This window comes from Dysidea avara, chromosome 4, assembly GCF_963678975.1.
Source record: "Dysidea avara chromosome 4, odDysAvar1.4, whole genome shotgun sequence".
Taxonomy (NCBI): Eukaryota; Metazoa; Porifera; class Demospongiae; order Dictyoceratida; family Dysideidae; genus Dysidea; species Dysidea avara.
In genome coordinates this window covers 28,452,443-28,465,977 of record NC_089275.1, presented here as the reverse complement: position 1 = coordinate 28,465,977, position 13,535 = coordinate 28,452,443, and the positions used below count along the sequence as shown (strand labels likewise).

At 36.9% G+C, this 13,535-nt stretch overlaps 1 protein-coding gene across 3 annotated transcripts in view; it reads right to left on the bottom strand.

The window, feature by feature from the left end:
- Positions 1–13,535, bottom strand: part of LOC136254604 (fibropellin-1-like) — a 176,871-nt gene that overhangs the window by 9,537 nt on the left and 153,799 nt on the right. For all 3 annotated transcript variants that reach the window (XM_066047351.1, XM_066047350.1, XM_066047352.1), the window contains exons 16-20: positions 7,064–7,220; positions 6,947–7,013; positions 6,453–6,519; positions 6,295–6,392; positions 5,749–5,875 (exon numbers count right to left, since the gene is read on the bottom strand). In XM_066047351.1, the coding sequence (XP_065903423.1) occupies positions 5,749–5,875; positions 6,295–6,392; positions 6,453–6,519; positions 6,947–7,013; positions 7,064–7,220 (516 nt within the window). The remainder of the gene's footprint in view (positions 1–5,748; positions 5,876–6,294; positions 6,393–6,452; positions 6,520–6,946; positions 7,014–7,063; positions 7,221–13,535) is intronic.

The following is a 13,535-nucleotide window of genomic DNA, read 5'->3' as shown; positions in this document are numbered from 1 at the left end:
GCTTGTAGGATCAAAGTCCTGGTGTGTGATCACTTGGTATGATTAATTTAAAGAAATCAATAGTTGATACAGTAGTTGAGCAATGATTTTTAGATCATGGGCATTCAGAAAATGTTTTGACATTTGCAAAGTATGCAGGACTTTTATTCTGGTGAGAGACCTGTACAATGGTGAAGACACCTAGCCACAAATTTTGAAGGGCGTCTGGATTCAGTGGAATGGAATGGTGGACTGGAATGGTGGAATGGAATGGTGGAATGGAATGGAATAGTGGAATGGAATGGAATGGTACTTAGGTAATTTCAATTAGTGGTCAACTCTTTAAAAAGACTACCTTCTAGCAAAGACCACCTCTTTACAAAGACCGTTTAACTTTAATATCTGAATTGTTGTTTTAGAACCCTATAAGACAGTCTTATTGATGAATTGTGTGCCACATGTTATGTCCCCTAGAAAAGCCAGTGATATCTGATTATGATGCAATACAGTAATAACTATATACCACATACAAAAGCAGTTTGGCTACACAAAAAAATGTGTGTCCACGAAACTAAAAGCAGCTGGCAACTAAAGGAGCTAATATCTAGAAATGAATATCAATATATACAGGCAACTAAGTATAATTTACAATAACCTTGGTCCTTTATCATTGACTTGTGCAGTCTGACTGTATTAATTCCCTGTAAATCCAATTGGCTAGTAAATTGGTACTTTTCTCAATAGTTCGGTGTTGTAGAGGAGAAAAAAGGCAGCTAGTTCTAAGTCCTTGAAATTAGGTTAGGTAATCCTAAGGCTGCAGCACATGTTGCTGTCAGACCTTCTGTGCTGGTCACTGTAAATTGCTAATAATAATAAATTACTAGCCAATTAAAGTTACAGGGAATTAATTAGGAATGCAGCATGAGTGAATGATAAAGGACCAAATTTTTATAAATTATAGCAAGTTATTTGTCAGTATTTCTTGGCCTCACCCAAATAATAGCTCCTTTAGTTGTCAGTTACTTTTAGTTTGATGGGAACGTCACTTTTATACAGCTAAACTGTTTTTGCATGGGGTATATTGCTGTATTACAAATCAGATGTCACTCTGATTTTTCTAGGCATGTGGCGCACAACTGATCAATAAGACCATTCTATGGGGATACACTCTAAAACAACAAGATAGCAGCATTTTAAACATTAAAGTAAAACGGTCTTTATAAAGAGGTGGTCTTTGTTAGAAGGTAGTCTTTATAAAGAGGTGACCAAAAATTGAAATTACCAAAGTACCGTTCCATTCCACCATTCCATTCCAGTCCACCATTCCATTCCAGTCCATTCCACCATTCCATTCCACTGAATCCAGACGCCCAATTTTGATAAACAAGTTGCATACTTTGTGGGGTACTAACAAAAATACAATTACAGGGGCCATTGTCTAAATAACTAAGACATGCATTGCTAGGATTCTTCAGCGGATAAACATTCCTTCAGAGTTGTTATCCACTGAAGAATCCTAGCACTGCATCTCTTACATATTACATGCACAGTTCAAAGCAAAAGTACATTCTATTAGTTACCACTATATTAACTACAAGCACTATACTAACTACAAGTTACCACTACAGTATAATCAACTGTATATTGCTGATGCTTGCTAACAAGCTAGCTACTTCAAGTAATTATAATCTACAGTTAATCAAAATCCATTTCGTCTTTAAAGGGTACGGCACTGAGTCGTGACTTTATGTTTCCATGAGATTGCTAACAGACTGTGGAAAAACTTATGGAACACCTGCCTCCTATAGCAAGCCAAAATTCTGGATAAATCACAGTTGGCAAAGTAAGGTGTTTACTGTTGAAACAGTGATAATTATTTCTTTTGGTGTGTTAAGTAGTGTATACTCTATTAGAACAATTTAACACATCTTTATGAACTTCACTTTAACTAACAACAATGAAGTGACTGCTCAATAAGAGTATTTTGATTGTGTACTGATTGTTCTATTAGATAATACAACCACACAATGTAGCATGCCAATTTCTTGTAGATTTCACTAGTAGAAGGCTAATCAAAGCTGGAGTTAACATATTGCTGCAGTCTGATATGAATTTCTGAAATACGGCTTTTTCAATTAGCCAATGCAAGTCGCCATGCATTTCCAAAAAAAATTCATGTTCTCATAAAAGCTTTCAGGCAGTGAACTCGAAACACCATTACCAATTTGCAACTAATTTACTTGCCAATTACAGTTAATTATTAATTTGGAATGCAGCAAGGCTACACAAGTCAATGATCAGTGTTGGGAGTAACGCGTTACATAATATTATTACTTTTGTGGCAACCAAGTAATATAACAAAATATGCTATAAAAACAAGTAATATAACTCAAGTTACTTTACTTACAAATGCAACGCGTTACCTAAGCAATATGGTTACTGTAATGAATCTAATATTACGTAATATTATTACAACAAGTAACAAAGTTACTAATCTTGTTAGTAATCCACTGAGTAACGCCTAGCCACAACAAAGTAATGAAGCCTACTGAATGAAGTTTATTCACCAGCTTCTTACTACTAACTAAGATTTGCACATTGTCCAACAACGCAGTCATGTCATGTGATAAAGTGGTAGTTTCACATGTGACAGCTTAAGGCTATGGACACAAAGTAATATAATATGTAATGATTATCAAGACACACAGTAGTGTGTCGTGCAGCCCAAGAAGCCGGCGCGCAACACCTGTGAGTATATTGACAGGAAGAAAGAAAACGCAATTTTCGCACCTCCGTAGCTCTGTGCTGCCTTGATGAAACAAGACGATTTTTGTTGTGGACACTCCCTCCAACTTCAGTACTCCAAATTCCAAATTTGAGCGAAATCGCTTAAGCGTTCCCGAGATATGCGACTTCAAAAATTGGCTTAGTTTCTTGGTTTTTATTTTCTTCTTATTTTTCTTCCTATTTTCGTACACTTACAAAAACAGCTATAAAACGCGAACGCAATATCCGATTTCCTTGAAATTTGGCACACAGAAGGGGGGTATAAAGGCGCATCTCTGTACCAAATTTGGCTGGAATACAATAAATAGGCAGAGTTATTAGCCATTATTCACGAAAAATAACACCAATATGTTGTCACGCCTACAGGGTAAACCGCTTACGGGAAGAAGCTGAAAATCGGTGGGTGAATAGGTTAACTATTGAACCTCAAACCTTTGTGGTTTGAAAGAAATCGAACTAAAAACCAGGAAGATACAATGAAAAAACCAACACTGTGTAACAATTATGCAATCGAGATTAACTAATAGAAAAACGACTACTTTCCACGCCCACCAGAAAAACCGCTTGAGGTAATTCCTTGAAATTTGCTGTACAGATGGAGTAATCATCTTAGAAAGGATCTTCAATGGTGTAGAAGAATCATACTTAAAGCCACGGAGTCATAACACGAAATCAAACTTGGTGTAGCAAGTGCGAGATTGAGATACTCTAATAGAGCAGTCACCCTGAAAAGAATTCAAAAGATCAGCTAGAAACTAGTAACCTGTATAGAGATAAGCTACAAACATTATACTCTGTAGAGATATCAGGTAGAAGAAGTTACCTTGTAGGGAGTTCAACTACGTAGTTCAGCTAGAAGAAGTCACCTTGTAGAGAGTTCAGCTACAAAGAAACCACCATGTAGAGAGTTCAGCTACAAACAAATCACCCTGTAGAGGGATCAGCTAGAAGAAATTACCCTGTACAGAGTTCAGCTACAAAGAAACCATCATGTAGAGAGTTCAGCTGCAAACAAATCACCTGTAGAGAGTTCAGCTACAAACAAATTACCCTCTAGAAAGATCAACAAGAAGAGTCACCTTGTAGAGAGTTCAGCAACAAAGAAACCACCATGTAGAGAGTTCAGCTGCAAACAAATTACCCTGTAGAAAATTCAGTTACAAACAAATCACCCAGTAGAAAGATCAGCTAGAAGAAGTTACCTTGTAGAGAGTTCAGCTACAAAGAAACCATTTTGTAATGAGTTCAGCTGCAAACAAATCACCTGTACAGAATTCAGCTACAAACAAATCACCCTGTAGAGAGATCAGCTAGAAGAAATTATGTTGTAGACAGTTCAGCTACAAACAATTCACCCTGTACAGAGATCAGTTAGAAGCAGTTTCCTTGTAGAGAGTTCAACTACAAACAAATCACCCTGTAGAAAGATCAGCTAGAAGAATTCACCTTGTAGAGAGTTTAGCTACAAAGAAACCATTTTGTAATGAGTTCAGCTGCAAACAAATCACCTGTACAGAATTCAGCTACAAACAAATCACCCTGTAGAGAGATCAGCTAGAAGAAGTTACCTTGTAGATAGTTCAGCTGCAAACAATTCACCCTGTAGAGAGATCAGCTAGAAGAAGTCACCTTGTAGATAGTTCAGCTACAAACAAATCACCCAGTAGAGAGATCAGTTAGAGGAAGTCACCTAGTAGAGTGTTAAGTTGCAAAGAAACCACCATGCAGAGAGTTCTGTAATAAATATATGTATTTTATATATATAACTTGTACATTTACTGATAAATTCAGAAATATTTAAAGTATTTAACATCTGCTTCATCTTTTCTTCTTCCTGTGGTAAAGAAAAAATGATAGGTTAAAAAAGCTCCAAATCCGGCCATAAGCCGGCTTTGGGGTATACAAATACAAAAAGAAGTGAAATCTAATCCAAAACAGCCAAGCTGTAAAAAAAGTGTGTGGCCCTCAAAAGGCTATGGTGAAAAAAGATGTGAAATCCAAGGTGGCGACTAGAAATGGCTGTGATGGTAGGTTAATGGCAAAAATTTTAATTACGACAATTCAGGTGAATTTGGCGCCAAATCCTAGTGGAGGAGGCAACGCAAATTCACCTGAATTGTCGTAATTAAAATTTTTGCCATTAACCTACCATCACAGCCATTTCTTGGCTGCAACCTTGGATTTCACATCTTTTTTCACCATAGCCTTTTGAAGGCCGCACACTTTTTTTTACAGCTTGGCTGTTTTGGATTAGATTATATATATACTTATATATATATATAATTTGTACATTTACTGATAAAATCAGAAATATTTACAGTATTCATCTACTTCATTTTTTCTTCTTTCCTGTGGAAAAGAAAAATAAGATAAGGTTACAAAGCCCCAAAGCTGGCCATAGGCCGGCTTTGGGGTATACAAATACAAAAAGAAGTGAAATCTAATCCAAAACAGCCAAGCTGTAAAAAAAGAGTGTGGCCCTCAAAAAGGCTATGGTGAAAAAAGATGTGAAATCCAAGGTGGCGGCCAAGAAATGGCTGTGATGGTAAGTTAATGGTAAAAATTTTAATAACAACAATTCAGATGAATTTTGTGCCAATACCAAGTGGCACCAAAATTCACCTGAATTGTTGTTATTAAAATTTTTACCATTAACCTACCATCACAGCCATTTCTTGGCTGCCACCTTGGATTTCACATCTTTTTTCACCATAGCCTTTTTGAGGGCCGCACTCTTTTTTTACAGCTTGGCTGTTTTGGATTAGATTATAGTTACTTTATTTTATGGGTAATATGTAACTTTAACTAAATAGTTCAGTTGCAAGTAATATGTAATATGTAACTAGTTACTTGTAAAAAGTAACTTGCCCAACACTGGCAATGATAAATAGATCCTACCTCTTAAAGTCACCGAGTACTTTTACATTCGTGGATGTGCCCTTTTTGTACAGTAAAACTGTATTTGTATAGGGTTTATTTTACCTGTAGTGAGTTCAGTACTGTAAATATCCAGGCAAACACAACTGTGTCCTCATTTATAGCTAACACTCCAAATACCCAAGTGCAACCGAGTAAGGGAACAAATATCACTGCTGCTTTTAGTAATGACCTACGTATACATAATATTAACACTTATAAGAGTTATAACATCTATTGTACAAAGAATTTTGAGCCTGCTGTCCTAGTACAATTATGCATGTGTTAAAACCTGTTAACTGAAGAGGCATTCACAGATGATAATGGAGTCACAACAAGAAGATGAGTAATAGTTTTAGCTTATTCACAAATATCCACAGTAACAGAACACACTGTCACTTAAATTTTGTTTGAATCTGTCATTTGTTCTGCACTGTTAGGCACATGCATTACAATACATAGGACAACAGACTGGAAAATCTTAGCATATATATCTTAGAACAGTCATGTATCTTATTCTGTACACACAGGGATGCTCAGTGGAATATAATGTAACATATGCCTATGTGATATGCTGTACAACTGAAGATTAGTGCATTCATTATTCCTTACTTTACAGTTTCATGTTTGGTGGCTTTCTCAGTGGTCATACTGCTGTATTTACTTTTAAACACTTCATAAAAAGCTATAATTAGGAAAAACATGTTCACCTGGAAAAGGTAAATTCATATCTGTGCATAAACTTATATAAACATTTGGACATTTCTAACCGCAATGATCAGTAACATGGGACCGATAAAGGCCCATATGGCACCATTTTCCTCAGATATCCAACACCTATGCAGAGAGAAGTTGTGAATAATCTTTACTAGTGTACTGTATGTGTCAGTGTAAACACTGTGCACACTGATGAAACCTTAGATAATTAAAGTTTTGTTGATTATTTCAATAGTCTGCACATATGTATATCAATACAGCTTGCTACTACTTTAACATGCATGTGAAGAAAGCCACCACAAACAATAATATGTCATATCTTCATGTGGTTCCAGGCTTTGGAAAGGTGTGTAACAGGGTGATGAAGCAGAGTGTTTGACACCCCCAAAAGTTATTATTACCACTTAACAAAACAAGCAGGCCTTTAAATTATCTATAAAATATGTCTGGTTTACTAAACAACAAGCTAAATATAATGCAAATATACTGAGAATAGCAGTATACTGATGCATACATTGTCAGTACAATTGAACAGGTATGTATGTACCTGTCATTGATAGCATACTGTTCATGTGATAGAGAACCTGATACAGCAACAATAGGAATAGGCAGACCTGAGTATATGTGTACAATAAATGAATATCTATAGGGTACTGTAACTTACCCCAGCCAACTGACAAGAAAAACAGCTTTTTCTTAAAAAATCCTTTGTAAAATACAAACTTAAGCATAATAAACAGTAGAATTCCTTCACAAAGCATCCAGCTGAATGCAGCCATGAAAAAGTAGTGAAGTAAGAGAGCCACAGCAAGACAAGCAGCCTTGAAGGTAAACAATAATTATATTGATAAAAATTAAAAACAAATACCTGTGTACCCATTACATTGATGAGGACATGGCATGAATCAAGAAAGCATATGTCAACGGTTTATGTATACATACAATACTGCATGTGACATCCAAGTAGGACCTTGGATGTTTGCCAGTGAGGTGCCTGTACTGCAGCACCCTACTGTGGAAGCCATTTAATCCTGTCCTCAGGGGATTCAAGCAAAGTAGTGAAACAAGAGATGTGGGAAAATTTCTACTTTGGTATGTTATCACCATCTGTTCAAAGTCAAAGTAGAGATTTTTTCCACATAGCTATGTTGTAATACCATCATTTACATCTTCTGTATTATTTCACTACTTTTATGCACTTTGCACTCGTTGTTAGCTATGATATCACATGTAGTTGATTCTATTAAAATCCATGGCTATGACTGCTTTATTAGAATATCTCAAACTCGCTGTAGTGAATGAACTACACAATCTAAATTAAGGGCTACATTTTCCATGTCTTGTTTTCCACAGTAAAATTGCAACTGATTACAGCTAGATCATTACAGGTTTTTGCAATTGAATTCGGCGACTTTGCAATTGAATTCGTCCCGTTTGCAATTGAGTTTGTCACTTTTGCAATTGAATTTGTCCCGTTTGCAATTGAATTCATCGGTTTTGCAACTGAATTCATCCCGTTTGCAATTAAATTCATTGGTTTTGCAATAGAATTCGTCGCTTTTGCAGTTAAATTTGTCCGTAACAAGAATGGCAGCTGGAACAAACACGAAAACATGATGTAGCAGCTGCTACAAGAACTTGTTCAAGTACAACAGTAGTAAACAACTCTTTATAAGGCAATAATTCTTCCTCTACAGCCTATCCAGCAACATTCCAAACTCTACTATGCTATTCGCGATGGGTGTGGTCACTCGCGAGCAAGCTAATTAACTTGTCAGACAGCTATCAACTTTGCGTACTACCAGCTCCAATTACCTTCTAGTGTCTCAAGTGTAACTCTCCATGGCATAAATAATTCATCTCTTAATGAACGGTTGGTTTCTTGGAGCCATTTTGTTTGTGACTTCACGTCTCAAGACACGCCCATCAATTAATTCACTACGACGTGATCATAATTCTGCTGCTGACTCAGATCAAGAAAAGTGTGAGCTTTTCAATAAATTTTTCACTAGTGTATTTACTAAAGAGGACTGTACATCAATCCCCCAGTACCAATTAGATGGTTGCCATTCTTCACTTACAGACATCACAATTACTCCAGCAATAGTGTTTGACAAACTGACCCAGCTGAACCCCAATAAAGCTCCTGGCTCAGAGGGCTGGCCACTATTTTGCTTAAAAGAATGTGCACAAGAGCTAAGTAGTCCTTTATCTTTCCTGTATAACAAGTCCTTGGAGTGTTCAGTACTACCCAAGCACTGGAAGGAAGCTTTAATAACTCCAGTACATAAGAAGGGAGATCGCTCTAATGTTAGTAATTACCGTCCTATTAGTATGACCTCGCCTATTTGTAGAATCTTGGAATCCATCATTAAAGACAACATCCAAGAACATTTGATGACTAATAATGTGATACTTCCTCATCAGCATGGCTTTCCTCCTGGAAGATCCTGTTCAACTCAACTGTTATTGGCCATGAACGATTGGACCAAAGCGCTTGACGATGGCCATTCTGTTGATATCTTGTATTTTGATTTTGCTAAGGCATTTGATTCCGTCCCACACAACCGTTTAATTTCCAAGTTGCAAGGGTGTGGCATATCTGGCAAGCTGCTAGTGTGGGTGAAGAATTTCTTGTGGGAAGGAAGCAGAAAGTTGTACTGAACAGTCATGCATCAGATTGGTCAAGTGTCAGTAGTGGAGTGCTTCAAGGCTCTGTTTTGGGCCCTATTTTGTTTAATATATATGTCAGCAACATGCCCTTAATAGTTAATAGTCCCATTTTTCAATTTGCAGATGACGTGAAGATGTTCAGAACTATCAGGACAGTGGACGACTTTTGCCAACTTCAACAAGATATAAATTTGCCTTTTGCATGGTCTAAGAAGTGGCAACTGAAGTTCAACATTAGTAAGTGTAATTTGGTTACACTTAGGTAAACCTCACGGATTTGGTGAATATGTAATTGATGGCACTACTATTACATCTTGTGATGTTGTAAGGGACTTGGGAATAATGATTGACAATCAGTTAAAGTTTCACGATCATACCACCACAGTTGCCAAGAAAGCTATCAGACTACTAGCAGTTATTCACAAGACTTTTCAGAATTTCGACCATGCTACATTCATCAACTTGTATAAATCATATATCCGCCCAGTGTTAGAGTATGGTAACATCATCTGGGGACCACAATACATTCTAGATCAAGAACAAATAGAGAATATACAGAGAAGAGCCACAAAATTGGTCCAGGATCTTCAAAACTGCACAAATAATGATCGCCTCACTGCTCTAAACTTGCCATCACTTAAATACTGCAGACTGCGCGGAGATATGATAATGTTCTATCAGCCTTTACACAGCCATTTCACTCTAGATACATCAGATTTGTTTACTACTGCAACTTCATCAACAACTAGGGGTCGCAATTACAAGTTATTTAAACCTCAAGCAACATCAAGAGTGAGATCTACTTTTTTCACTGTACGAGCCATCAATGACTGGAACAGTTTACCCAATCACATAGTTAATGCACCCACACTTAATGGTTTTAAAAATTTTCTCGACAGTGGCTGGTCTACTTTATTGTATGATTATTAATTAGTTAACTATTATTGTATACAAGTTTTTGCTATGTAGTTGCAAATTTGTTAAATTCTTTTTGTACAGTTCAGGCTTTACAGGATCCTTGAACCTTCTTTACCTGTAACACAAATACTAATACTAATACTATGACGAATCAGAGGAGGTACGACATGCACACGTGAGCACATATGTTTTGTACAGGGAAGCTATTTCATGGAGTTATCAACAAAAAATACGTGCCAATTGAACTATTTTCTTATTCTTAATCCAACGATGCAGTCTACCCCATTCAACCCCAGTGGTTCAGTTTCGATATACACAGCCTATTGGAGAACCGTCACGTGATGAATAACTAACCGTATGAAATAAAGCCAAGCAGCAAGTTGGGAGGAGAAAACCAGTGAAAATCAACTGCTCAGGTGTCTAAGTAGCTTTGCAGTTCATCAAATCTTGTCTATGGATTGATTTTCCGTGATTTAATTATTTGAAGAATGCAATCTATGGAATCACCTACCTGATCACCTCGTGGAAACTGATAATGTTGATACTTTTAAATCTTTACTATTATAGTTACATGTAATTAAGTTTATTAACGTTTAGTTTGTTAACTAATCATGTACATTATACTCGTGATTGAGGTTTCTACATTATACAATCTAATCCAAAACAGCCAAGCTGTAAAAAAAGTGTGCGGCCCTCAGAAAGGCTATGGTGAAAAAAGATGTGAAATTCAAGGTGGCGGCCAAGAAATCGCTGTGATGGTAGGTTAATGGTAAAAATTTTAATAATGACAATTCAGGTAAATTTTGTGAAGCGGCACAAAAATTCACCTGAATTGTCGTTATTAAAATTTTTACTATTAACCTACCATCACAGCCATTTCTTGGCCGCCACCTTGGATTTCACATCTTTTTTCACCATAGCATTTCTGAGGGCCGCACACTTTTTTTACAGCTTGGCTGTTTTGGATTAGATTTCATTTCTTTTTGTATTTGTATACCCCAAAGCCGGCCTGTGGCCAGCTTTGGGACTTTTTTAACCTATGTTTTTTTTCTTTACTACAGGAAGAAGAAAAGATGAAGTAGATGTACTTTAAATATTTTATCAGTAAATGTACAAATTATATATATAATACATATGTGACCGGATTTGCGAAAAGGGGCCTTCCACACACATCCAATTTGCCAACTTTGACAATTGATAACTTCAGATTGGAAAGAGCTATCGCCTTGAAATTTGGGCAGTGGTGATTTCTTTGCAGCTGAACTCTCCACATGATGGTTTCTTTGTAGCTGAACTCTCTACAAGGTAATTTCTTCTAGCTGATCTCTCTACAGGGAGATTTGTTTGTAGCTGAACTATCTACAAGGTAACATCTTCTAGCTGATCTCTCTACAGGGTGATTTGTTAGTAGCTGAACTCTCTACAGGTGATTTGTTTGAAGCTGAACTCTCTAAATGATGGTTTCTTTGTAGCTGAACTCTCTACAAGTTAACTTCTTCTAGCTGATCTCTCTACATGGTGATTTGTTTGTAGCTGAATTCTGTATAGGTGATTTGTTTGCAGCTGAGCTCTTTAAATAAATAATGGTTTCTTTGTAGCTGAACTCTCTCAAGGTAACTTCTTCTAGCTGATGTCTCTACAGAGTCACTAGTTTGTAGCTGAATTCTCTACATGATGGTTTCTTTGTAACTGAACTCTCTACAAGGTAACTTTTTCTAGCTCATCTTTCTACAGGGTGATTTATTTGTAGCTGAATTCTTTACAGGTGATTTGTTTGCAGCTGAGCTCTTTAAAGAATGGTTTCTTTGTAGCTGAACTCTCTACAAGGTAACTTCTTCTAGCTGATGTCTCTACAAGGTCACTAGTTTGTAGCTGAGCTCTCTACATGGTGGTTTTTTTGTAACTGAACTCTCTACAAGGTGACCTCTTCTAGCTGATCTTTCTACAGGGTGATTTGTTTGAAGCTGAATTCTCTACAAGGTAACTTCTTCTAGCTGATCTCTCTACAGGGAGATTTGTTTGTAGCTGAACTCTCTACATGATGGATTCTTTGTAGCTGAACTCTCTACAAGGTAACTTCTTCTAGCTAATCTCTCTACAGGGAGATTTGTTTGTAGCTGAACTCTCTACATGATGGTTTCTTTGTAGCTGAACTCTCTGCAAGGTAACTTCTTCTATTGATCTCTCCACAGGGCGATTTGTTAGTAGCTGAACTCTCTACAGGTGATTTGTTTGAAGCTGAACTTTCTAAATGATGGTTTCTTTGTAGCTGAACTCCCTACAAGTTAACTTCTTCTAGCTGATCTCTCTACAGGGTGATTTGTTTGTAACTGAATTCTGTACAGGTGATTTGTTTGCAGCTGAGCTCTTTACAAAATGGTTTCTTTGTAGCTGAACTCTCTACAAGGTAACTTCTAACTGATCTTTCTACAGGGCAATTTGTTTGTGGCAGAATTTTATACAGGGTGATTTCTTTGCAGCTAAACTCTCTACATGGTGGTTTCTTTGTAGCTGAACGATCTACAAGGTAACTTCTTCTAGCTGATCTCTCTACAGGGTGATTTGTTAGTAGCTGAACTCTCTACAGGTGATTTGTTTGGAGCTGAACTCTCTAAATGATGGTTTCTTTGTAGCTGAACTCTCTACAAGTTAACTTCTTCTAGCTGATCTCTCTACATGGTGATTTGTTTGTAGCTGAATTCTGTATAGGTGATTTGTTTGCAGCTGAGCTCTTTAAATAAATAATGGTTTCTTTGTAGCTGAACTCTCTCAAGGTAACTTCTTCTAGCTGATGTCTCTACAGAGTCACTAGTTTGTAGCTGAATTCTCTACATGATGGTTTCTTTGTAACTGAACTCTCTACAAGGTAACTTTTTCTAGCTCATCTTTCTACAGGGTGATTTATTTGTAGCTGAATTCTTTACAGGTGATTTGTTTGCAGCTGAGCTCTTTAAAGAATGGTTTCTTTGTAGCTGAACTCTCTACAAGGTAACTTCTTCTAGCTGATGTCTCTACAAGGTCACTAGTTTGTAGCTGAGCTCTCTACATGGTGGTTTTTTTGTAACTGAACTCTCTACAAGGTGACCTCTTCTAGCTGATCTTTCTACAGGGTGATTTATTTGAAGCTGAATTCTCTACAAGGTAACTTCTTCTAGCTGATCTCTCTACAGGGAGATTTGTTTGTAGCTGAACTCTCTACATGATGGATTCTTTGTAGCTGAACTCTCTACAAGGTAACTTCTTCTAGCTAATCTCTCTACAGGGAGATTTGTTTGTAGCTGAACTCTCTACATGATGGTTTCTTTGTAGCTGAACTCTCTGCAAGGTAACTTCTTCTATTGATCTCTCCACAGGGCGATTTGTTTGTAGCTGAACTCTACAAGGTGATTTTTTCTAGCTGAACTATCTCTTTCCATAGTTGCATGAACTCCCTACAAGGTAACTTCTTCTAGCTGATCTCTATGCAGGTTTCTTATTTCTAGCTGATCTCTTGAATTCTCTTCAGGGTGACTGCTCTATTAGGATGACTGCTCTATTAGAGTATC